Source organism: Musa acuminata, chromosome BXJ2-7 (genome assembly GCF_036884655.1).
Source record: "Musa acuminata AAA Group cultivar baxijiao chromosome BXJ2-7, Cavendish_Baxijiao_AAA, whole genome shotgun sequence".
Classification (NCBI taxonomy): domain Eukaryota; kingdom Viridiplantae; phylum Streptophyta; class Magnoliopsida; order Zingiberales; family Musaceae; genus Musa; species Musa acuminata.
Genome location: NC_088344.1, coordinates 11,573,799 through 11,600,181, shown reverse-complemented (window position 1 = coordinate 11,600,181; position 26,383 = coordinate 11,573,799). Strand labels below are relative to the sequence as shown.

At 47.1% G+C, this 26,383-nt stretch overlaps 1 protein-coding gene across 3 annotated transcripts; it reads left to right on the top strand.

The window, feature by feature from the left end:
* The first annotated feature begins 251 nt into the window (after positions 1-251).
* Positions 252-26,383, top strand: LOC103991698 (protein RETICULATA, chloroplastic). Of its 3 annotated transcripts, none has more exons than XM_009411227.3 (9): positions 252-401; positions 683-1,345; positions 1,428-1,526; positions 1,609-1,829; positions 23,732-23,801; positions 23,937-24,016; positions 24,590-24,654; positions 25,772-25,966; positions 26,118-26,383. In XM_009411227.3, exons 2-8 carry the CDS (start codon positions 746-748, stop codon positions 25,963-25,965), a joined length of 1,329 nt encoding a protein of 442 aa, XP_009409502.2. In that variant the 5' UTR covers positions 252-401; positions 683-745; the 3' UTR covers position 25,966; positions 26,118-26,383. The 3 variants fall into 3 exon arrangements, 2 of the variants coding, with proteins under 2 accessions (XP_009409502.2, XP_009409503.2); XM_009411228.3 differs by having other exon boundaries at positions 256-401; positions 25,772-25,978; XR_672231.3 differs by having other exon boundaries at positions 262-401; positions 25,772-26,021; positions 26,118-26,256.

The following is a 26,383-nucleotide window of genomic DNA, read 5'->3' as shown; positions in this document are numbered from 1 at the left end:
AGATTAATTGCCTTGTGAGGTTAATAAGGTGCTCTTATCTTTTTTAAGTTTTGGTTAGTCTCAGTATAACACGTCATAAGTTAAACCTTGGCTGGAACAAAATTTGTCAAATTTATTTTCTCCACCTTAAACCATATCTTAACCCCGGGAGACGTTCGACCAATCTCCTACAGAACAACGCTTCGCATGGTGACGATATCCTGCAAGGATCATCATGCACGTTAGAGTCCTTCCATCTCGACCGTCCATGGCTTGAAGCCCCACTTCTTTCACTGGAACCACGCCAGAGGCGGCTCTCTGAGGAAGATTTCGTTGGAGGCCAATCACTTCTTCCTCCCTCGCCGCCTCACGCTCCGCGCCTCCCTCCCGCTTACCGCCTCTCTTCCCTAACCCTCTTCTCGGTAATCCAAACTCCCAACTCATCATCATATCATCTTTAATATTGTTTTTAACTTCAGCAATTTTTGTTTCTAGTTCCGATCGGTTCTGTTCTTTCCCTGCTTGGCTTCTCATTTCATTGGCCTGATTGTTCATTCCGATTCTTATTAGTTTTTTCTGTTCTTTTTTTCGTTAAAATTCCGACTCACTCTTATGCTTAACCAATCTGTATCTGTTTTCTTGTAATTAGAATTTTTTGAGCCGATTCTAGTATCATTTTATAACTTTCTTTTCCTTGGAGCAGATTAGGGTTTCTCCTGAGCAAGAGTGGGTTCGGTGAAGTGATTCAGAACATATAAAGCGAGGGATGGCGCTGTGTTGTTCATCCGGTGAAGGCTACCTTGGAACCAATCTTATCAGTTGCCGAAGCAGAAATGTGGATTTCGAGGTTAAGGGATTGAGATTTAATCTCAGACCCACACCTGAGCGCTGTTTATTCTCGAAAGTCACTGTCTTGGTCACTGCTTTTAGAGCTGGAAAAGGTAACCTTTGCTGTGGGAAGAGGAAGCTTAACGCTGGGATCAGATCTGAGTTGCAGCCTTCCGCTGAAGTAAACTCTGGGCATTTGGATCTCAGTAGTTTAAAAGAGTGCGGTGATGTATCTGTCAAAAAGGTTTCGGGGAACATCGACTCCGACGATCGTGTAGACCTTGATCATGGAAGTGGCAGTATGGATTTCCCCAATGGATCCGGTGGTAACGGGAAATTTCCACCTGGAGGAGGTGGAGGCGATGATGGCGACAATAGTGATGACTACAAAGAAGAAGAGTTTGGGCCATTGCTGAAGTACGAGGAGGTGATTAAAGAAGTAGAGGCTCGTGGTGCACGTCTTCCTTCTGACATGTTAGAGGCTGCAAAAGCAAGTGGGATACAGAAACTCCTCCTATACAGATACTTGGATTTACAGGTATTTCTCAATTGTGAGTTCATGTCTAACAACAACATTTCCATGTTAAAGGTATTTAACCTTTTTTGTGACAAAATGGAAGGCATCAGTTTGGCCTATTGGTGTTGCAATGAAGTCGTGTGCAATCTTCCGCAACCGGATGCTTGCTGATCCATCTTTCCTCTTTAAAGTTGGAACTGAGGTCTGCTTAATTTTGTCCTCTGTCATCGTTAGTTGGTATCATGCATATAATCTTGATGTTCTTTCTTTCTTGAATGACACAGATAATTATTGACTCGTGCTGTGCAACTTTTGCGGAAGTCCAAAAGAGGGGCAAAGATTTCTGGGCAGAATTTGAGTTGTATGCTGCAGATCTTTTGGTAGGTGTAGTTGTTAATGTAGCTTTAGTGGGTATGTTAGCACCATATGTGCGATTTGGACAGACATCTACTTCAAACAGTTTACTGGGTCGTGTTGCACGTGCTTATGGAGCTCTTCCTAGCAGGTATGACTTTGGCATTCATGTTTGTCAATCTAGCAAACAATGTGAATTTTATTTCTGAAATGCAAGTCAGCTCTTTATAATCTTTAATACGTATCCGTTTTAAGAAATCTATTCTGATAATTTTTTTGAGTCATCTATAGTGATATATATGATGGAGGCATTACTATTCTATGGATACTAGAGGTTGACACTCATAATATATGTATATGATTTGTCAGCACCATTGGTTTGGTTCATGGTATATAATAGCAAAAATCTCCAACTAAGACCACAGAGACAAACATTATAACTTTTTTGGAAATAACCATCATTATCAAATAGGTGTTAGATTAATTAAGATTAAGACCAAATGTACAGAGTGTAACTTTTTTGTGTAAATAAAATATGGATAGACAAAGTCGGAGTTTCAGAAACTTAAAAAAGGAATGAAGAAGATATTGCTCAAAAGTTAATGCGTGATGAGTATGATTCAGAAGGGCGTTTAGAGTGTTTTTCTTAATGCAGACGTTTTCTCAACATTTGGCGCATTTAGAAAACTAGTTGTCCAGAAAGTTGGTGCAATCAAAATGAGAATGACGAGATCAATGTTTCATACTATTCAATATTATAGAATAAGAATGATTCACGAAAAGTTAAAATCCTTTATGGACATATCCGACAAAGTCAATAAACACATTGGTAATGTAGAGTTAATTTGAGATCAATGATTTTAGAAGACGTAGTTTATTGGTGAACTCACGTGCCGTGGCTGAGAAGTCAACACGGCTTGGTCCACGCGTCGATGTCCGGAGTTCCCGACGCTCGAGAGCGCGTCTCTCGGTTCGTTGGAGGAAATGCCGAGACCGAGTTGGATCAGAGATCGGGATGGCCGCATCTCGAGTGCGGGGTTGAGCCAGCTTGGGGGGTTGCCGAGTTCCTGCACACAGACCCGGGTCGAGAGATTCCCGACTTGGGCCCCTCGTAGAATAAGTCAGTGGTTTTGTTCTCCTTTTTCTTTCTCCCCTTGGCCAGATGCCGGTTGGGAGCTTTTATGTTGTTGTTCGAGGATCGGTCGTACGCGGATTTGGCGTATCGGTTGACCCCGCCCGAGTGGCGAGTTCGTACCTTCATGCGGCCGTCGTTCGGTATGTGCGGAATGGCGCCATGCGGCACCGTCCCGAGCTTTCCGGGACGAGACTTGCCGAGTGAACGCCTTCTTGTACGGGCTTCGGCGGGATGTGGGAGGGAGGCGACCCCCTGTGCTGAATCTGCAGGGGTGTGACGTGGTGCCTGGTGCGTGTCTCGGGAGCCCGTGTTCGCTAATGAAGTGGCCGAGGTCCAAAATATGCCTTATCACTTCTCCTCACCCCCCCCCCCCCCCCCCCCCCCCCCCACCGAGGTATGCCTCGGGGGTCCGTGCAAAGGGCTAGGGGCATGCTTGGCTAGTGGAAACGCTGGCGGAGTTGTTCGACTCGGGCGAAGGTTGAACTATCTTGCTAAGAGGCTGCTCGGTGGATGGTGCTGCGCGATTGGGGCCAAGGCTGGACCTGTTGGCTGAGCGACTGAACTCGGGCGCAGGTTGGACTGATTTGACGAGTTGCTGCTTAGCGGACGGAGCTGCGCAACTCGGGCAAAGACTGGACCTGTTGGTCGAGCGACTGAACTCGGGCGCAGGTTGGACTGATTTGGCGAGTTGTTGCTCGGCGAACCGAAACCCACGTGCCACAGCGCACGTGCCATAACGAGCGAAGCAACTCTGGGGGTCACGCAGGTTCTGGCGGGAAATTTCCTATCGCGAATGGACTTTGGCGCGAGCTCGAAGCTAGCGAATCTGGGGAGATCCGGGGAGTTATGGCGGGTTTAAATGCTGCGATCATCTCTTCCCTCGGGGAGCCCAAACGTCGCCTCAAGGAGGAGGAGTGACACGGGAGTGTCTAATTTACTACAATATGATTATATGAGCCTTGATTATGATCTAGTATCTTTTTTAGTCAATAATGATGCCTCATAATCTTTATCTCAGCACACTCAAATATGACAGCTCATCAGCATATTCTCTGCACAAAGTTAAAGCTGTTTCAAGGTGCTTTTCTTCAAGACAAAGGAATGCATTAAAGGAGTTGGTTGGCAGCTGTGAACATTTCTTTATTACCAATGAGTGCATTAAAATAGTTGGTTAGTAGCTGTAAACACTTAATTTCGAAATTCCCTATGCATGAAGGGTTGTTTCATGCACTAGTATTTATTTTGGTGTTTAGGACTTAGAAAGGATTTTAGAAACTGATGATATCTGGGCAGAAGTTCTTAGAGAACCCCTTAAACTCTGTATCTCTTGGATGCGTCCTTGAGTGGTGAGTCTTTTATTTTCTAGTTCTGTATCCTCGTTTAATTTCCGTTGGGTGGTGAACTTTCTGTATCCCATTGCGATTTTAAACTTGGTGGTGAGCTACTTTTCGTTTTTATCTAAGCTGCTTCGTTAGTGCTTTTGGTATCAGTTCTTCCTTGTCTACTGTGACATTTTCTATCTGAACAAATTTTCCATTGATGTTATTTGGAAATCCATTCTGTATTTTTACCCTCCCCGGTATCAGTTTGGTATCAGAGCTATAGGCTAAAGATCATGGCAAGGCGGAATGGAAAAGATGTAGTTGGTGAAGGTGGCGACCATGAAAATGACGCTGAGTCGTTGAGGCTGCAGCTACAAAAATTGCTGCGTAGCCTACAAGAAAAAAATGAAATAATCGACGAACTTCAAAGTAGACACAACCAGCATGAAAATGACACTCGAGAGTTTACTTCTGATGATGAAACACCTCATCTTCCGAGGGAGTCAAGAAGATGTCGGAGAAGAAATGAAGTCCAAGACGAGTGGCAGAATAAATATAATCCCAGATTTGATATTCCAGAATTTGAAGGGAAAATAAATGTTGATGACTTTATCGATTGGCTTAATACAGTAGAAAGAATCTTCGATTTTCATGAACCACCAGAACAAAAGAAGGTCAAACTTGTGGCACTCAAACTCAGGCGGAATGCATCTTTTTGGTGGGAAAATCTGAAGAAACAAAGAGAACGTGAGGGGAAGAGTAAGATCGTTACATGGGAGAAAATGAAAAGGGAGCTAAAGAGAAAATATTTACCTGATAATTATAGACAAGAGATCTTTCTCAAAATACATGATTTCAAGCAAAAGGATCTTAGTGTGGAGGAGTACACTGCAGAATTTGATAATTTGATGTTAAAAGGAGAGCTTGTGGAACCGGAAGAGCAAACAATTGCAAGATACTTAGGAGGTCTGAAGTATGAGATTGCTAAAGTTGTTCAGCTACAGCCATATTGGTCTTTAAATGATGTGAGCAAGCTGGCATTAAAAGTTGAAAAGCAACAGAAGTTTGAAAAGAGTTTTTGGTATGGCTCAAAAGAAGGCTACACAAAAGGAGGAAGTTCCAAGCCTACTGTCCAAAGCAAGGTGATATCGAAGGTGCAAGAAAAGGGTGAAGAGTCTGCTGGCAACAAAAAAGCACCTAATTCTTCTACCCCAAGTGGCCGAAAATGCTTCAAATGTCATGGTTTTGGGCATATTGCTTCGGATTGTCCAAATAGGAGGATTGTAACTTTGGTTGAAGATCATAGTGATGGAGGCGAAGATGAAGCTGACGACGAACCAAAATACGATGATGATGAGGAAGAGATTACTTATGCTGATCATGGTTTGTCTATTGTATTGCAACGTAGTTTACAAGTGTCATATGTGGCCGACGATGAAAATTGGGTGAGAAAAAATGTGTTTCACACTAAATGCACTTCTCTTGGCAAGGTGTGCTTGGTGATCATCGACAGTGGCAGTTTTGAGAACGTGGTTTCTTTGGAGATGGTGCAGAAGCTGAAGTTGGATATGATCCCTCATCCACATCCATACCAATTATGTTGGTTGCAAAAAGGAAATGACATCAAGGTAACTAAAAGATGTTTAGTTTCATTTTCTATTGGCAAGTATTATAAAGATAAAGTGTGGTGTGATGTTGCCCCTATGGATGCTTGTCATTTACTATTGGGAAGACCTTGGCATTATGATAGAAGGGTGTTGTATGATGGTTATAAACATACTTATTCTTTTAAAGTGAATGAAAAGAAAATTATCTTAGCTCAATTACAACCTTCCGAAATCAGTGCGCCAAAGAAGGAAGTTAGTGCTTTTATTTCTTATAGAGAATGCAGATATGAATTGGACAAGGGCGGTCATGTTTTGGCCTTAATGGTAGTAGAGGAGAACGAACAACATAAGGAGACACCGAAAATCATGCAAACAATCCTAGAAGAATTTCAAGATGTTATACCGGAAGAGATTCCACATGGCCTTCCACCTTTGAGAGACATTCAACATCACATTGATCTTATTTCGGGGGCTGTTCTACCTAATAAGGCTGCGTAAAGAATGAGTCTTAAAGAACATGAAGAACTTCAAAGGCAAGTTGATGAATTAGTGAAAAAGGGGTTAATTCGGGAGAGCATGAGTCCTTGTGCAGTTCCAACCTTGTTGGTGCCTAAGAAAGATGGTTCTTGGAGAATGTGCGTGGACAGTCGAACCATCAACAAAATCACAGTAGACTATCGCTTTCCTATTCCAAGGTTAGATGATTTACTTGATCAATTGAGTGGTGCTTATATTTTCTCTAAAATTGATTTAAGGAGTGGCTATCACCAAATAAGAATGAGGCCCGGAGATGAGTGGAAAACAGCGTTTAAAACTAGAGAAGGCTTATATGAATGGTTGGTTATGCCATTTGGACTATCTAATGCTCCTAGCACATTCATGAGATTTATGAATCACATACTTAAGCCATGCATTGGAATATTTGTTGTAGTTTATTTTGACGATATATTGGTGTACAACAAGAGTGAAGAGGAGCATATGAGTCATCTGAAAGAGATCTTTCTTATTTTGAGGCAGCAAAAACTTTATGCTAATCTAAAGAAATGTGATTTCTTTACTTCTAGTGTGGTGTTTTTGGGGTATGTTGTTTCAAAAGATGGAATCATGATGGATCAAAGTAAGGTTGAAGCTATTCTCAATTGGCCAACACCTGCTTCATTACATGATGTGAGGAGTTTCCATGGCTTAACATCTTTTTATAGAAGATTCATCAAGAGTTTCAGCTCTATTGTCGCTCCAATCATCGAATGTCTGAAATGTGATAAATTCAAATGGACTAATGAGGCTAATGATGCTTTTGAGCTTTTAAAAAGAAAGGTGACCGAAGCTCCTATCTTAGTTCTACCAAATTTTGATAATGTGTTTGAGATTGAATGTGATGCATCTAATGTGGGAATTGGTGCTGTTTTGAGTCAAGATAAAAAGCCGATTGCATTTTTTAGTGAAAAGCTGAATGATACAAAACGAAAATACTCTACCTATGATAAGGAGTTCTATGCCATATATCGAGCTTTATCTCATTGGAGTCAGTACCTTCTTGCCAAGCCATTTGTGCTATATTCAGATCATGAAGCATTAAAGTTCATAAATCACCAACACAAGCTAAACAAGAGGCATGCAGCTTGGGTAGAGTTTTTGCAATCTTATAACTTTACAATTAAGCGCAAATCTGGTGTTCAAAATGTGGTTGCTGATGCATTGAGCAGAAAGCATTCTTTATTATCAGTAATGGAAGTCAAAGTTGTTGGATTTGAGACGTTCAAAGATCTCTATGAGAATGATGTGGATTTCGGCTCAATATGGCAGAATTGCAAATCAGGTTCCTTTCAACAATTTTCGATCTTTGATGGTTTTCTTTTTCGAGCTAATGCTTTATGTGTTCCATCTTGTTCTTTGAGACAAGTAATTCTGGCTGAAGCTCATGGTGGTGTTTTGGGTGGACATTTCGGTAGAGATAAAACTTTAGCTCTTATTCAATCAAACTTCTATTGGCCTAAGATGTTTAGAGATGTGGAAAGACATGTAAAGCAATGTCGAGTGTGTCATTTGGCAAAAACAAGAACTCAAAATTCTGGTTTGTATACTCCATTGCCAGTGCCAAATGCTCCCTGGGAGGATGTGAGTCTTGATTTCATTTTGGGACTGCCAAGAACTCAAAGGAACAAGGATTCTATCATTGTTGTTGTTGACAGATTTTCAAAAATGTCTCACTTTGTTCCATGCAATAAATCAAATGATGCATCTCATATTGCTGATTTATATTTTAAGGAGATTGTTAAATTGCATGGTATTCCAAGAACTATGGTGTCTGATCGAGATTCAAAATTTGTTAGTCATTTTTGGAGAACTCTTTGGAGGAAGCTGGGTACTTCTTTGAATTTCAGCAGCTCGCATCATCCACAAACCGATGGGCAAACTGAGGTAACAAACCGAAGCTTGGGAAATTTGCTTAGAAGCTATGTTGGCAAGAATATTAAGCAATGGGATGTCATTCTTCCACAAATTGAGTTTGCCTACAATCGTTCTATGCATCATAGTATTGGTAAGAGTCCTTTTGAGGTTGTTTATGGTGCTAATCCTGCTAGTCCTTTGGACTTAATCCCTCATTCTACAACAAAGCAATTTAGTGGAGATGCTGATGAAAGAGCTAAGCAGATAAAGAAGCTGCATGAGGGTGTGAAAGCAACCATTGAGAAGCAAAATGAGAGGTGCATGCATGCTGCCAACAAACACAAAAAACATGTGGAGTTTAATGCAGGTGATTTGGTCTGGATTCATCTAAGGAAGGAAAGGTTTCCACCGGGCAAATTTGGAAAATTGAAACCAAAGGCTGATGGTCCATTCAAGGTGCTTAAGAGAATTGGCAGAAATGCTTATGAGATAGAGCTACCTGAAGATTACGGAGTATCCCCAACATTTAATGTGGCTGATTTGAGTCCTTTTTATAATCATGTTGATGAATCAAACGAAGACTTGAAGACAAGTCTCATTCAACCGGGGGAGATTGACACGGGAGTGTCTAATTTACTACAATATGATTATATGAGCCATGATTATGATCTAGTATCTTTTTTAGTCAATAATGATGCCTCATAATCTTTATCTCAGCACACTCAAATATGACAGCTCATCAGCATATTCTCTGCACAAAGTTAAAGCTGTTTCAAGGTGCTTTTCTTCAAGACAAAGGAATGCATTAAAGGAGTTGGTTGGCAGCTGTGAACATTTCTTCATTACCAATGAGTGCATTAAAATAGTTGGTTAGTAGCTGTAAACACTTAATTTCGAAATTCCCTATGCATGAAGGGTTGTTTCATGCACTAGTATTTATTTTGGTGTTTAGGACTTAGAAAGGATTTTAGAAACTGATGATATCTGGGCAGAAGTTCTTAGAGAACCCCTTAAACTCTATATCTCTTGGATGCGTCCTTGAGTGGTGAGTCTTTTATTTTCTAGTTCTGTATCCTCGTTTAATTTCCGTTGGGTGGTGAACTTTCTGTATCCCATTGCGATTTTAAACTTGGTGGTGAGCTACTTTTCGTTTTTATCTAAGCTGCTTCGTTAGTGCTTCTGGTATCAGTTCTTCCTTATCTACTGTGACATTTTCTATCTGAACAAATTTTCCATCGGTGTTATTTGGAAATCCATTCTGCATTTTTACCCTCCCCGGTATCAAGGAGTCCTTCCTTTATAAGTCTCTTCTGGAGCGGTCGCTGTAACACTGTCCAGTCTCCTGTTCCACGCTTCAGATCTCTCCTCCTAACCTCGAGGTTGGGATGTCTTCGTCTTCCTCCTCTTCTTCCTCGGGTCGGTCGGTTCCCGAGGTCCATGAGTTGACCTCTGGGAGCGCTAGGATAGAGGTAATTAGTTCGTCCTTGGGCGACGTCCCCGTCCCCCCCCCAGAGGACACAAAGGCCTCTTTCGCCCTCGAAACAATGAGGTTGTGGCATGACGTAGACTCGGTGGTGACCGAGGAACTCTTAGGTCCGATTCGGGATCGTTACTATATCCCGAGGAGCTATGGGCTCCATGCTCCATCTTTTGGTCAGCGTCCTTACGACTCGTTTCCCGATGGGTTCGGGCTAACCACAGATGCCCTTGAGGCGGGGCTACGGTTTCCTCTGAATCCCGTCATTGAGGAGTGCCTTTGCGGGTGGGGGATTTCGTTGTCCCAAGTGGCACCTAACTCTTGGCGCTACATAGTGGCTTTCCTCGGGGAGTGTCGTGGGGCGGGAATCAAGCCGACTCGGACGCTCTTCCTGGCCTCCTTTCACCTATGCAAGGGGCGAGGAGGGTACTACCAAACCGCCCGCGATGGGTTCAAGATCAGCGATGCGCCATCCAATAACAAAGGGTGGAAAACTTGCTATTTTTTTATGAGTTGTAGTTGGGGGTGGGGATTTAACGTTGGATGGACTTCTCGAACCATCAACAATGTTCCCCTATTTCTTTTTGATGGAGAGACCGAGAATGTGGATCGTTTAAGGAAGATTTTGTCTTCCTCTCAAGTAATTAGGAGAATGACCGAGGAGTGGCTGATTGAAGCTGGACTAAGCCCAGCCCCTAGGGGTGCGGTCGCCTTTACGTTTTGGAACGTTTACTTTGCTCTTGGTGCGGCTGACTAATCGACTCTTTGTTTACAGAGATGGTGAACCTTCAGGCGCTGAAAGGGATATCTCGTTCCATGGTCGCCACGCAACCGTCTCGGGAGTTGGAGAGTTCGGGCACTGAGGATGCTTCGAAGAGGGGCACCCAAGAAGAAGTCGGGGTCGCCGGGAGCGAGTCCACCGAAGAAAAGGGCGAAGACAGGAACTCGGAAGATGTCCGAGGGCTCGGCGGCCCGCGAGAGGGCGGCCCCGGGGATTCCTAAGGCGGGGTTTGCCCCTCCAGGCGAGGGCTCGACGAGAGGGAAAGGGGGTGTTGGATCATCTGGGGATGACCCTTTGGGGAAAGCATCAACCCGCCTGAAGTCGATGCGGGACTTGTGCTGCTTCCAACCTTGTTCCGAGGGCGAGCTGTTCCAGGCCTTAAGCATGGTTGACCTTCTAGAGGTGGAGGCGGGAGCTCCCTATGCCTCGCGGTGGCCGACCCTCCAAACCAAGAGTCGGATCTGGTCCGACGGGTCGGCAGCTCAGGAGTTCTCCCGAGGGGTGCTTCATCCGGTGTTGGAATCAGCTCTACGGCTCTCCTTCCGTAGTGCTGATGGATCGGGTGGCCAAATCTCTCGTCTAGGTAAGTATAGGCGTTCCTCTTCCATTTTTTTCTATCCGCCTACGGGTTCTGACGCTAATCTTTACGCAGGGTCAGCATTATACCATGGCGCTGATCGACCGTGTCTACGACGCTGATCGGGTGATCTAGCGCTTGGGAGAAGCCAACTCTAGCCTCTGTCAAGAGGTTGAGGAGCTGAAAAGCGGGCCCGGTCCGGAAGTCGTGGTCGCGGCCGAACAGCGTGCCTCGGAGTTGGAAGCCGAGGTGAGCCGTCTGAAGGCCGAGCTGAAGGAGAGTCGGGTCCTCGTTTGGACGCTGGATGACGAGTTGTTGACTCTTTCTCGGGATGTCGAGGCCGCTAGGACTGCTTCCTAGGCTGTTGAGGAGGCTTTGAAGGAGGAGCGCCTGAGGGTGCCCGATCAAAGAGGCGATTGTTGAATACAAGGAGTCTCCCGGGTTTGAACTCGGTTTGCAGAGGTCGGGGCAAGTGATGTATGAGTTCGGATATCGGGTTGCCTTTGCTCGTTTTCGCACGAGATACCCGGACCTGGAGCTGGAGTCGAACCTCTTCACCGATCTGCCGGAGGATCAAGGCGTCAAGATGCCGTAGAGGTCTCCTTTGATGACAGCCCGGAGGCTCCCCCGAACTAAGGGGTGTAATTTTTCTTTTGTTTTGGTCGGGTCAAGTTTTGGGCGGTAATGCCCTAATCGTAGTATGCACACCTTTTTTTATTAATGAAAATTGTCTTTCTTCGAATCCCAACTCAACCTTTCTAGGGGTAAAACTTTTTCGGATTTGATGCGTTCCAAGTCCTCGGTAGGGGGCTCCCCCCCATGGTCTCGAGGCGGTAAGTCCCTTCTCGGACCACATCGCTGACTCGGTAGGGGCCTTCCCAATTTGGGGCAAGCTTCCCTCTTGCTCGAGTCGGGTCGCTTATTGGCGCGGGCGGACTCTGCGGTTGTAGAGTCGGGCCGTGGCCTTTTTGTACGCCAGAGAGCGTACGTGCGCCTCGACCCTTCTTTATTCGAGGAGGTCAAGATTAATCCTTAGGCCTTCCTCGGATTTATTCTCATCGAAAGCGTCAGTGTGCCAAGTTGGGAATACCATCTCGAGTGGGAGGACTGCTTCGGTTTCGAATGCCAAACTAAACGGGGATTCCCCCGAAGTGATCTCGGGAGTTGTTCGTAGTGCCTACAAGATGCTAGGGAGTTCATCTACCCAAGTTCCGAGAGCCCTCGTCACCCTCCTCTTTAGTGATTTAAAAAGGCGCTCGGGTGCTTGCCTAGGGGCTCGGGCGAGGTGAGGCTAGGCCCGAGCACCTCGCTTCATTTCCAGGTGACGCGCTTCAAAGAGGCGCCGCCTAGGCGCTTGCCCGAGCCCAGGCGCCAGCCGCTTCGGGCGAGCACCTGGGTCAAACCAGGCGATCGAACCAGTGGTTTAGGTCTGGTTCGGTCTCCAATGCTTTAGTTGGTTCAATCGAACCAACTAAAGTACCGATATCAGCGCGACTTCCCCAACCCTAACCCTGCTTGCCGTTCACGCTGCTCGCTGCTGCTGCCGCTGTCGTCGCTCGCCGCTCCCGTTGCTCGTTGCTGCCACTGTTGCCACTCGTCGTTCTCGTTGCCGCTGCCGCTGCTCGCTTTTACCACTACCGCTGCCACTGTCGTTGCTCGTCGCTCCCGCTCCCCTGTCGTCGCTCGTCGCTCCCGCAACCGCTGCTGCTGCTGTCGCTGCCTCTGTCGCCGCTCGCCGCTCCCGTTGCTCGCTGCTACTGTTGCTACCGCTGCCACTGCCGTCACTCGCCATTGCCGCTTCCGCTTTCTCAGCACCCTCGGTCTTCCCTTACACTCTTCTCTTCTCTTTCGCTTCTTCTCTTTCGAAATCGAAAGTATACTGTTAACAGTATACAGTATACTATTAAAAGTATACAGTATACTATTATACTGTATACTGTTAACTGTATACAGTATAACACTATTATTTTGATTTTAATACTATTAATTTTAATATTATTAATTTTTAGCACCTCACTTCGCTCGAGCGAGCGCCTAGCGCCTCGGGCGTTTTTGGACCGTGGCGCCTTTTTGCGCCTAACGCTTTTTAAATCACTGCTCCTCTTAAGGCCTTCTAAAATTGCTCGATTCATGACTACGGTCTGGCCGTTGGTCTGGGGGTATGCAACCGAGCTGAACTTTAATTGTATTCCGTAAGACTGACAGTAGGCTTTGAACTTTATGTTGTTGAACTGGGTTCCATTGTCGGTGATGATGGCCTTCGGGATCCCGAACCGGGTGATGATGTTCCTCTACGTGAAGCCTTGGACTTGTCTTTCCGTGATGGATGCTAGGGGTTCGGCTTCGACCCACTTCGTGAAGTAGTTGACACCGACTATGTGGAAGCATCGCTGCCCTAACGTTGGGGGAAAGGCCCGAGGAGGTCGAGGCCCCATTGGGCAAAAGGCCAGGTCGCATCCATCTCGGTGAGGGGGACCGCGGGCTGGTGCTGTAACCGGGCGTGCCTCTAGCATTGTTGGCATCGCTGCACGTATGATAGGGCGTCTTGGCGCATGGTCGGCCAATAGTATCCCTGCTTGAGGACCTTGAAGGCTAGTGTTCGGCCGCCGATGTGCTCCCCATAGATGCCCTCATGGAGCTTGGCGAGGACCGTCTCAGCCTCAGGTGGTGCGAGGCAGCGTAGGAGGGGTTGAGAGAAGGCTCTTCGGTACAACTTTCCGCCGATCTCACAATACCAGGCTTGGGCTCGTCTTAGTCGTTGCGTGGCTGTCGGGTCGTCGGGTTACGTCCCATTCCTTTTGAAGCAGAGGATTTCCTCCATCCAATTCGGGGTGACCTCGGTCCCGATGATGTCCCGAGTCGGCACCGTCGGGGCCGTGAGGGACTCGGTTGTTGAAGGAGCTCCTCCCGGGCTATGAGCGGAGGCCAACCTGGCTAAGGCGTTGGCTTGCACGTTCTGTGCACAAGGAATCCTTATAACCGAGAGGTGGTCGAAGCGGTTGGCGAGCTGTCTCACTTCAGCTAGGTATAGCGCTATATTTGGGTCTCGGGCTTCGTAGCTCCCATTGATGTGTCCCGCCACCAGTTGAGAGTCGCTGAAGGCCTCAAGGTCGCGCACATGCATTCCAGGGCAAGGCGCAACCCGTGAAGTAACGCCTCGTATTCGGCCTCGTTGTTGGTGGCCTTGAATCGTAGCCGAAGCGCCCGTTCATAGGTTTCTCCGGTGGGGCTCTTGAGGATGAGTCCGGCCCGTGCTCCCTCAGCGGTTGCCGATCCGTCCACATACAAGGTCCATGCGTGCTTGTTACGTCCCTATTCAACAACATGGTCCTCGGGGGTTAGTTCGGAGATGAAGTTAGCCAATACCTGGGCTTTATGGTCGTCTTGGGGGCGTATTGGATGTCGAATTCGTCGAGCTCGACCGACCACCTGAGCATCCGATCTGACGCATCGAACTTCGAGAGGCTTTGTCGCAGGGGTTGGTCGGTTATCACCTTGATTATATGGGCTTGGAAGTATGGTCACAGCTTTCGCGTCGTCTTTATCAGTGCGAGGACCAACTTCTTGATCGGGAGGTACCATACCTCGGGCCCAGCGAGAATGTGACTGACATAATAGATAGGTTGTTGTGTCGATAGCGCTTCCCGGGTTAACACTGAGCTGACTGCTTATGTTGAGGCTGCCAGGTAAAGGCCGAGGATCTCGCCCGGCTCGGGTGATGCGAGTCAGGGCAATCGAGCGAGGTACGCCTTTAGCTTTTTGAAAGCTTCCTCGCATTCCGGGGTCCATGTGAAGCTGTCGGCCTACCGGAGAGCTCGGAAGAAGGGGAGGCATTTGTCTCCTGAACGTGACACAAACCTGTTGAGCGCTGCCAGTTTTCCAGTGAGGCGCTGCACTTCCTTAATCGAGCGTGGAGGCTGCATCTCTATTATGGCCTGAACCTTTTCCGGGTTGGTGCCTATTCCTCTATGATGGATGATGAACCCGAGGAACTTGTCAGAACGAACCCCAAAGACGCACTTCGAAGGATTTAAGCGCATGTCGAATCGCTTGAGGATCCGGAAGGTCTCGGTTAAATCGGTCAGATGCGTGCTTGCCGACCTGCTCTTCACAATCATGTCATCGATGTATACCTCTATGTTCCTGCCGAGCTATTGCTTGAACACCTCATTGACCATTCTCTGGTACATTGCCCCGGCATTTTTTAGGTCGAAAGGCATCATCTTGTAAAAATATACTCCCATGTCGATAATGAAAGCAGTGTGCTCTTAGTCTTGCGGTGCCATCCGGATCTGGTTATAGCTTAAAAATGCGTCCATGAATGTGAGGAGTTCGTAACCTGCTATGGCATCTACCAGTTGATCTATTCTCGGGAGTGGATAGCAATCTTTAGGGCATGCTCGGTTAAGATCAGTGTAGTCGACACACATCCTCCAGCTTCCGTTGTGTTTCTTAACAAGGACTACATTCGACAGCCACCAGGGATATTTCACCTCGGTTATGAACCCAGCCTCACTAAGGTAGTCTATTTCGTTGCTGATCGCCTTTTGTCGATCGAGGGCGAACTTCCTCGGCCTCTATTTCATAGGTCGTGCTTCGGGGTGGATGTTGAGGCGGTGCTGGGCTGCCTCCGAATTGATTCCGGGCATGTCTTTCGAGGACCATGCGAATACATCCACGTTCTTCTTCAGAAAATCGATGAGCTGGAGTTGGTTCGCTTCGGTGAGTGTCGTTTCGACTTTTACGGTCAAGTCGGGTCGATCCCTTCTCAAGGGGACTTCGACGAGCTGTTCAGCTGGTCCCGGGTGTGCCAGTATTCTGGCTTCTTCACAGGGATCCAGGGCTTGCTGGGGTCGCGACTTCTTCGGGAGAGCGACTGTCGTCAGATAGCACCGCCTCGACTCCCTAGGATCACTTCGGGACACCCCGACTCCTACTGACGTTGGAAACTTGATGGCTCGGTGGTAGGTGGAGACCACCGCTCTCAACTTGTTGAGTGCCGAGCGGCCGAAGATGACGTTATATGCAGAGGGGAGATCGACTACCATGAAGGTGGTCATTGTCGTCTTGGCTCTCGGTTCTTCCCCGATAGTAACAGGGAGGGTAGTGGTCCCAAGCAAGGAGATGAAGTCCCCCGTAAATCCGGTAAGCGTCGACGCCATGGGGTTGAGGTCTTCGTTAGTTAGGCCGAGCTTCTTGAAGTCGTCGAGGTACAACACATCGGCAGAGCTCTCGGTGTCGACCATCACTCTCTTCACTCGAAAGTTGGCGATCTGGATTGAGATCACCAAAACGTCGTGGTGGTGGGAGCATTCGACTTCTTTGGTTCCGAAGGTGATTTCAGATTCGGATTTAGGTTTGGGGCACTTCTCCACCGCGCAGCGTGCGTTGGCCTTCCTCGCCGTTGTGTTGCTGTTGCCAGAAGCCGCTCCGCCGATGATGACATCGATTTGCTTCTCGACGGGGCCCCCGGGGTGTGGCGATGCTTCTCTTGGTTCCTTGAGGTAGCGCTCGAGGTGACCTCTTCGGATCAACTCCTCAATTTGATTTCGGAGGTCATGGCAGTCCTCCGTGTTGTGGTTGTAATCCCGGTGGAACATGCAATATTTAGATCGATCCTTGTGAGTAGCTTTCAAGGGGTTGGGTTGTCGTAAAAGTCCTTTCTCCCTGATCTGGAGAAAGATCTCGGTACGAGAAGTGTTCATAGGCGGAGGTGGGGGTCTCGGGAGTAGCTGCTCGGGCCGGTCGGGCCTCCTGCGGGGCTGCGCTGTTGACGATCCCGAGATTGCCCCTCGGGCTTTTTCCACCCTCGGCCTCTTGCTATCTTCGCGTCTTCTCGCCACTAGGGTCTTTGCGACGACGTACTGATTGGCGCGTTGGAGCATCTCGGGGATGGTTGAGGACGACTTCTCGATTAACGACCAGAAGAACCTTGAGGGTCGTAAGCCCATTAGAAATGCCTGCATGATCAGGGAGGGATGAGCGTCCGGGAACCCTCGGATTTCGGCGGCGAAGCGGGTGACGAATTAGGAAAGTGATCATCATCGCACTGGGACAATGCGAGAAGTGTGGCCATGGAAGGCCTGGGTCGCACGCTGGCCAGGAAATTTTGCTCGAACTCCCTTGCGAGCTGGTCAAAAGAAGAGACTGAGGCCAGCTTTAGTCGGCTGAACCACGCCTGCGCGGATCCTCTGAGGGTGGTCGAGAACGCCCGACACATCAGGGCGTCGGAAGTGCCGTAAAGGGCCATTTGAGCTCGAAATGCGACGACGTGTTCCGTTGGGTCGGAACTGCCGTCGTACGTCTCCAATGTCGGAAGTCTGAAGTTAAGCAGCACGGGCTTGTCCTGTATTTCTTGAGCAAAAGGGGATCCTCCCGAGTCGCTTTCCCCATCCTCGCCGCGCGACTTTAGAAATTCACGTTAGAACTCATCCAAGCGACGGTTGACCACAGACAACTGGACCCTGAATGAGTCATCGGCCAAGTCCGATGATAAGGTATCGGGCTCTTGGACCGGTGGTACGACTCTACGGGATGCAGGCGTGCTATGCTCGGGGAGGTTTCTTGAGGTTGTCTGCTCTCGGGCCTCTCTTATCCCGACTTGTTCTGTGTTCGGCCTCTGTGGTGTTGGGTCGGTTAGGAGAGCCGCTAGCTGTACGATCTACGGGATGAGCGGGACGACCGTTTGCATCATCCCCGTCAAGGCCTGTACTTGCTTGGCTAAGCTGAGGAACACCTTGGGTGAGACGACCGAGGGTCCTAAAGTGTTTCTAGGAGGAGAGAGTCCTGGATCGTTGAACAGGCGCCAGTAGCGATCCGGCGTCGACGTCGGGATGCCGCCATCCTTGGGAACAGGGTGGGGCTTCTCTCCGAGCCTGAAAAGGAGGTGAACATTAGGTGGTTCTCCTTCGGGACGTTCCTGCAACATCGGCCCTCCTTCTAGCGCCAAAATGTTGGTGAACTCACATGTCGTGGCCAAGGAGTCAGCACGGCTTGGTCCACGCGTCGATGTCCGGAGTTCCCGACGCTCGGGAGCGCGTCTCTTGGTTCATTGGAGGAAATGCCAAGACCGAGCTGGATTAGAGATCGAGATGGTCGTGTCTCGAGTGCAGGGTTGAGCCGGCTTGGGGGGTTGCCGAGTTCCTGCACACAGACCCGGGTCGAGAGATTCCCGACTTAGGCCCCTCGTAGATTAAGTCAATGGTTTTGTTCTCCTTTTTCTTTCTCTCCTTGGCCAGATGTCAGCCGGGAGCTTTTATGCTGTTGTCCGAGGATCGATCGTACACGGATTTGGTGTATCGGTCGACCTCGCCTGAGTGGCGAGTTCGTACCTTCGTGCGACCGCCGTCTTGACACGGACTTAGCTGGATTTGCCTAAGTCGTGCGGCACCCTTGCGTGTCCGTCCGCAAAGGTCAGCCTCCCCGAAGTCTCCCATTGTCCCTTAGGACCAACAAAAGAGAGAACGGGCTAGAGAGAACGCCTCAATCGGGATCCACAAGCAAACATCTCTGAAAAACACTTCATAGACAATGCAAATTACAAACAGACTTTACAAGCTCTGAACAGTGGCACAACCAAGGGTAAAATGGTCCATTACAGATCGAAAAGCTCTCGCACGTGTCCACATGACACAACCTTTATTTACAAGCCTAAAGAGGCCACTAACCTAACTCAAATGGGACTTTGAAGCCTTCGGCCGCCCCTTTATATGCTGTACAAGGCATGAACATGCCCAAAAGACACGGACACACATAAGCATTACATCCAACATCTTGTTGAGAAGTTTGTCCGTGACATTCTCCCCCACTTATCCCTTCGACGTCCTCGTCGAAGCCTTTGTAAACACTGCAACTCTTCGCCTTTGCTGAGTCTTCAATCTTCTGCTCCAGCTGCAATGCGCCTCCTGGCTCCCAGCTGCTCTCCGCTGCTGTTTTTGAGTAGTCGAACCTTTGATCCGCCATGCTACTTCAACTCGCCAATGACTCTGACTCTGGTGTGGGGTTGGCTGAGTTGTGTTGATCCTCGTTGATTCCTGCGGATCCACCAAATGAAGGAAAAGACCATCCTTACTGCGCCAGTTTCTCAAAATTTCCACATGCTACTTGAACTGGGTGGATGTTTGTTGGAGCTTTAACGAGCATCGCCTCGCAAACTTCTGAAATTTTGGGTCCTTCCTTCACAAAATCTGCTCATTGACTCTTCTTTCAGTTAGTTATCGCATCCAAGTAGGTTCGCATCACTTCCGCTTTCGATTGGCATTTCGTTGGGAAATGAAGCGGACAATCTACTCTCAGTAGCACTGATCACCGTTGGTGAGGATTTGACAACTATTGTCTTCCATTATCTTCGAAGGGTCTTTGAACTTGTGCAGAGCTCCTCTGCTGGATAGATAAGAGAATTGGGGTACTCGGTTTCGCCCATTCTCTTAAGGATTGAGAAGGCAAAGGTTACTTGACTTCGCCCGCCTCCTCGAGGTTGTACTTCATGCATCGAGCTGGTTACTGGCCTTCGCCTGCTCTTTGCTCACACTTCTGAAGCACTTGAAGTGTTTGCACTCCTTGCGTTGAGTTAGCTACTGTGATTCACCTTCTCAATGCCATTGAACTTCTGGAATGCAGGAAGTTTTCACCCCAACTTGGAGTAATTCTCTGATAGATGAGGTCGCCTCTGGGATTGTACCGTCTTCTCCATCAACCCTGCCGCTTACTCCACTGAGTAGCAAAGGTACAGCACCGCGTACTGCCTGCTTCGTTCCTTGGTCGTGCACTCTTGCATGACCCGAAGTCCTTCACTTACGGCTATCTTGATGAGAAACTTGTTGACACCGGTCTTACGAAGTTTCTTGGCCTCTGCCCTTCAGCCTTGTCTCGGTACTTGGAGATTGCCTCTGCATGCTCCACCTCCTCGGCCCCTTTCACGACCAAGCGCTCTCCCTCCGTGAGAGCAAGGGATCAATGACTTTCACGGATGTCCCGCCTCTGCGGTACCATGGCGCTGCCATGCCCATGGCCCTACTATCCGTCGCCTCGCATCTGCATCCCTTTTCTTCACGATCAGTAGATATGTCTCCGTGGCACTCCTCTGAGTCCACCTCCATTCTGACTGATGCTTGATTTTGGGTAGCTAAGTCCCTTTGGACTCGTCGTCGCTTCCTCGCCCCTTTCGACCTCCTGCTTCAACACCTCTGTGTTCTCCAAGCAGTCTGTTTGGTCGATGGAAAGACAGACTGCAACTCCCATGCATGGCCTCTGCCATCACATTGTAGGGTTTGCATCGATTCTGTTCTCCTTAGCTTCCTTGGTAGCAACGTTCGTTTACTTGACCTTGTCATCTGACTTGTCGGGCTCCCTTAAGCGAATATGAGCTCTGGAGCAGTCCAACTCTCCAGCTGCTTCGATCATACCTCTGCATGATCAAGTCCCTCTCATGGGACTCACTGGTACTTGCATCCGAACTCTTCCCTTGGTGGAACCCAGCCCCCATATGTTGATGACCAAGGTTTTCATCCGATGTAAAATTCGATGCACGCACGGAAGACCCGCCTCTGCGGTACCATGGCCTTCACTCCTTGAATCCATAGCCCTTCTTGCCGTCGTGTTGTTCACTAAAGCGGAGTTCCCAGTAGCTCCCGATCATACCTCCATATGATCTCATCCCTCACGGGACTAAGTCGTGTGTATCGCATTGCCACGAACTGTTCCACCACGATCCGCTGCACCATGTCGCCTCCTGGTGACATCTCTATTGCATTCTGATCCTTGTGGAATAAACTCGAATTGTGAACCCTCCATGTGTGGCCTCTGCCAATACATCGCAGGGTCTTCTCCACCTTCGATTTTGTTCGCTCCTTTGGCAATCGACCTTCATCCACCCACTCTTGGGTCACACCTAGATGAAGCACTGCTCTAGGACAGTCCGTCGCCTAGTAGCTCCCGAAGTCCACCGATTTCACTGTAATTTGTGCACCATTGTCTGGATCCTGGGCCTCTGCCTCTACCAGCACAATCTCCGTTGCGCACCGCTTCCTTCATGGCAACTTTGAATGACAACACTGTGGCATATTCTTCAAGAGTACCCGCCTCTGCGTCCTCTTGCCCCGTGCTAAGGCCTTCTGAACTCAACTTCGCCTCCGCAAATTGAGTCGCCTTAGTTCCTTCATCAAATGCTCCTCCGAGATAAGGTGCATGTGCCCCGAAGCTCCCTTCGTCTTTGGCACCATGCAAGATGAGTCCGCTCCGTCGGAATGAAAGACCCATGGAACAACATGATCCTACTCTTGCCTCTGCAAGAGTTCATGTCCTTGACCTCTGTCTAAGGAAAGCACTGTGCCTCTGCTCCATGTTCCAACTTCTATGCTGGCTCCCTTCATGCGGCTTGAGTACTTCGCCAAGTTACACCCAAGTTGTTCCGCTCCTCATTCTCACATTGAGTTGATGATGGCCCTCGCGCCCACCATTCCACGGGTCAGCCCTCCCTTGAGTCCGATCTCCACATCGACTCCAAGTGTGCCTTCATTTAAGTTGCTTTGGGTCGCTCCCCCACTTGATCTCGCAATGCATCCACCAATGCATTCTCTCAAGCGAGATCATGCGACGACTCCTCGCCGCTTGCTCAGTCCATCGAGCTTCGTGGAGTTGTTGTTTGTTGAGGTACTCCTCCTCAACATGTGAGGTCCGTCTCACATGATTCTCCCTCTGGAGAGCCGGGACTTATCCCTCCTGGATAACTATCCCGTTGGAGCAACATCTCTCTTCGTTTCGGAGACCACCATCCCCTTGGACTACTCCGATCTGCTGAACAAACTGTGCACTGTTCTGCCTCCTGCAAACGCACTTGCTAGATTGCGACTCCATGTCAATATAGCCCCCGCTGCACCCCTCAAGGCCTAGCAACATGCTGAACTCGTTGCACACTTTAGCCTCCGACGGACGTATCCTTCACATGCCGAAGAGAAAGTTTCAATGCTCCATGGCGCCGAGTTTCGGTCGCCTTGGGATGGCCACGAACATTCCGTCGTCCGCATACAAGCCCATGCATGAGTACCAAATTATTCGAGTTAGCAATTCCCCTCACCTCTGTGAGCTTTGCATAACTCTTTTGGTCGTTGAGCAACTCATTCTACCTTGCATGGTCTCATTCTTGTCAAGCGCCTCGCTTGCCTAGAGCACCATCAAGTATAGTTGTCAACGTTGAGCCGTAGCTCAAACTCAGCCATCCCAACCTTTGTGCGCTCCACATTCTTCCAAGCTTGCCTGTTCTCGTGGTGCCTCTTGCGCGAAGGGTTGGTCATTCCTCTGAATGCCAATCTCAGATGCCCGCTCCTCTGAGCGACTCCTTTTCCCTACATCTCCATGCCCGTTTTCCCCCAAACGGTCGCGCGTGTGCTGACTGCCCTCAACGCAGTCCCGCTAGGTCCCCCACGTTTGCATACTAAGTGTATCTATGAGTGCTTGTCCCGCTCTGATACCATATGACACGGACTTAGCTGGATTTGCCTAAGTCGTGCGGCACCCTTGCGTGTCCGTCCGCAAAGGTCAGCCTCCCCGAAGTCTCCCATTGTCCCTTAGGACCAACAAAAGAGAGAACGGGCTAGAGAGAACGCCTCAATCGGGATCCACAAGCAAACATCTCTGAAAAACACTTCATAGACAATGCAAATTACAAACAGACTTTACAAGCTCTGAACAGTGGCACAACCAAGGGTAAAATGGTCCATTACAGACCGAAAAGCTCTCGCACGTGTCCACATGACACAACCTTTATTTACAAGTCTAAAGAGGCCACCAACCTAACTCAAATGGGACTTTGAAGCCTTCGGCCGCCCCTTTATATGCTGTACAAGGCATGAACATGCCCAAAAGACACGGACACACATAAGCATTACATCCAACATCTTGTTGAGAAGTTTGTCCGTGACAGTCTGGTATGCATGGAACGACGCTATGCGGTGCCGTCCCGAGCTTTTCGGGACAGGACTTGCCGAGTGAACGCCTTCTTGTACGGGCTTCGGCGGGATGTGGGAGGAAGGCGGCCACTTGTGCTGAATCTGCAGGGGTGTGATGTGGCGCCTGGTGCGTGTCTCGGGAGCCCGCGTTCGCTGATGACGTGGCCGAGGTCCAAAATATGCCTTATCACGGTTGAAGGCTAGAGAGGAGCAATAAGAGAGGTTACATATTGTCCCTAAGTTATTTAGAGATGTTACCCTCAACTGAGTTCTGTGGTGGGAGGAATTTATATAACTGTCCCTAGGTAATTAGGTTCTGGTGTTTTTCTTCTGTTTTTTTTTCATTGCAAAGGTAGAACTGTTTGCTAATAGTAACAAGCCATTAGTTTAGGCTAGAGTTTTGTTGGACTGAGTTACCCAAGAAGGGAAGCTATCTTTCGTCCATCATATAAAATGTCATGAGAAGATGAATTTCTGTGGTATTTTTAACAATGACATCATGGTAATGTGACATTTGAATTGTTAGATCTGCTTAGACTGACTTATCATATATGTTATGAAATGCAAATAAAATGAATGATCATCTGGTTGGAATTTATCTTATGGGAACTTAAATAAATTATTACCTGAAAGCCAGAAGTTTTATATCATTTGTCCACATTAAGGGCTCAATCTTTTTGTTATGTTTAGATCAACTTCTTAGTAATCAGTTTGCTTATCATGTTGCTGTGTGTCTCTTGTAACTTTGTATTTAAGCTTGTTTCTTCTGAGACAAATGACCAAAGTTTGTTGTTAAGCAACTTGAACGTTCAATGTAGTGTATTTGAAGCTGAAAGACCAGGATGCAAATTTTCAGTCCAACAGCGAGTTGCGACTTATTTTTATAAGGTATTGATGATGACTGTTTCCAACATTCTCATACTTTTATATTCATTCTGTATTGATTGATTATTAGATGGCTTGGTGGCACAGTTTCCTTGCTGTTACTTGTTATACAGTAATTCTTACATGTATTGGATGCAGGGCTTATTATATGGTTCAGTTGGATTTGCATGTGGCCTCATAGGGCAAGGAATTGCAAACTTCATTATGACCGCAAAAAGGTCAGCTGCTTTGTTCCTGTTTATCTTATGTTACGTTGCTGCAAAAAGGCTGTTATTTATCTTATCTTTTAAATGTCACTCTTTTATTTATTATAATTTCATGCTTTTGGAGGATCATGATGCCACTGTGCTAAAAGGTAAGAGGTATATGCCTTGACAATGGTGTATGTGAAAATGTGGTGATTTTATGGAGCTATTTGGATTATCTAGCATATATTCCTAACTCATAGAAATGGAGAGGTACAGGAATCAAAAAAATATTCCAATATGTCAATTTTATCTTGAAATATGAGCTAGATCTTCTTTCAATTGGTGTAGTGAACATATTATGGAGCTTCTTGTTAGGATGGAGCTTCCCACAAAAGAAAATTCTTTGAAATCTATTTTTATAGGCTGGTTTGAGGAAATGTATGGTATATCACAAAATTTGAACTATAAATGCAACATTGCAAGTATTCTACATCACTTGCGTGCTGCAGATTTGTGGTGCATAATTGTTGTCTGAATCCAATAACCTTGTATGGTATCTCAAACCTTCGGTTCACAACAGATTTTGTTTTTTATTGTGTACAGGACTGTAAAGAAAACAGAAGAAGATATTCCAGTTCCACCGCTGATTGAAAGTGCTGCTCTCTGGGGTATGGCTTCGACAAAATTACTATATAGTGTTAATCTTGAACTTTGCAAATCTTTCTGCTACAAGTAGTGAGGTCCACATATGCATCCAAGATTAAGTGTGACAAAAAAAGTGATTTTGTTTCCATGTAGCGAGGTCTTTATATGCATCCAACATATGTGTGACAAAGAAAGTGATTTTGTTTCAGATTTACTTGAACTCTCGTATCCACCCTGCACAAATCATTTTGGACATTTCTCTCTCATTTTAGATATGTATCTGCTGGTCATGCATGTATGTAGTATATATATTATGGATGTTAAACACCAACTGAGGTGATACCATCCAACTCGACAATTTTGGTTTTCATGACTTCTTTTTCATATTCTATGACGTATCACATACCCACAAGTGAAACACAAGTCCCATGTGTATCTATCTACCTGTGTCCTATTTATTCCCCTATCTCATTTTCATCTGTTCAATAGAAGATACTGGAAATTTGGAAAATGCCTCTGCATCTGACATATGCATCCGGATCATTAGAAAGACCGCTTGTGGTATTTATGTAAGCTTCACATTGGCCATTAAGTTTTAAGAGATGCTGTCAGTTGCATCTGGTCATAATTGCTTGAATAAATCCATAGCCCTTTGGAATCTTTAGATCTCTTTAGGGCTTCTAGATTTTTTTGCACATTTGATCTGTGCCATAAGGCTGCAACCTGGCAACCTGTCAGTTGCATCTGTGCCATAAGACTTTTCCACTATGAACTACTGGCTCTAAGCCAGAACCCTTTTCTTCAGGAGGCTTAGAACCGTGAGTAATGTGGCATCCACAATTCATTAACAAAAAATACTCATCTAATTAACAGGTTTCATGTCAAAAGTTCTGTAATGGTTTCATGATTTGATGGATTGCCTAGTCAAGGGATATCAGCATCAAACAGTTGGTTTTTATCCTATGACTAATTGGTTTAGCATGCATCTTTAGCCGGTAGTCATGCATCTCATTCTGTCTGGTCAACTAATATGGCTTAGTAGTGTATTTTATCTGTCATCAATACTTACAGCTTTTATCAGAGTTTTTTTTCCCTTGGATCAAGCTTAGTTAGCTTAATAGGCTGCTTTCCGATCGACAGGTGTGTTCCTTGCGGTTTCTTCGAATACTCGCTACCAGATCATAAATGGCCTAGAACGCCTGGTTGAGGCTTCATCTTTAGCGAAGCAAAGCCCACCCATCACAATGGCTTTCACAGTCGGTGTTCGCTTCGCCAACAATATCTACGGGGGAATGCAATTTGTTGACTGGGCCAGGTGGAGCGGCGTCCAGTAAGGCAATGTGTTTTGTACGTACCATTTGTTGTTCCCTTGATTGCTTCGATTAGATAGGTATGCTGGTTCAAGTTCGGTGATGGGAGTCTTGTTTCTTTGTTGTGAGTCATACCGCAAAGGCTTTTGCTGATTCTGCCCTTCAAATACTTGCAGGGATCGTCAATGACCAAAGTGCAATCAGAATGAGCAATCAAACGTCCATCCCTGCTGGTTTTATTAAAACCAAAGTGTTCCAAACTTTTCGTTGAAAGTTCTCTGCAATTTGAGCTATTGTTTTTCTTGCCTCATAACGGAGCAGAGTCGAATAAATACTGAGCCATATTTAAGCTGTAACAAGGACAGGCAAAGGTGTTTGTTCTTGATGTGCAACTCATTGTTATCAGATGATTCCCGCAATTGATTGTTGGTGTAGGATGACA

What these genes read in the sequence shown, in the direction of transcription:
- LOC103991698 (XM_009411227.3), top strand. Translation starts at nt 746, where the DNA reads ATGGCGCTGTGTTGTTCATCCGGTGAAGGCTACCTTGGAACCAATCTT. An exon ending in ACAGATACTTGGATTTACAG is followed by an intron (nt 1,346 to 1,427) that starts GTATTTCTCAAT and finishes ACAAAATGGAAG; the next exon opens with GCATCAGTTTGGCCTATTGG. An exon ending in TGAAAGTGCTGCTCTCTGGG is followed by an intron (nt 24,655 to 25,771) that starts GTATGGCTTCGA and finishes TCCGATCGACAG; the next exon opens with GTGTGTTCCTTGCGGTTTCT.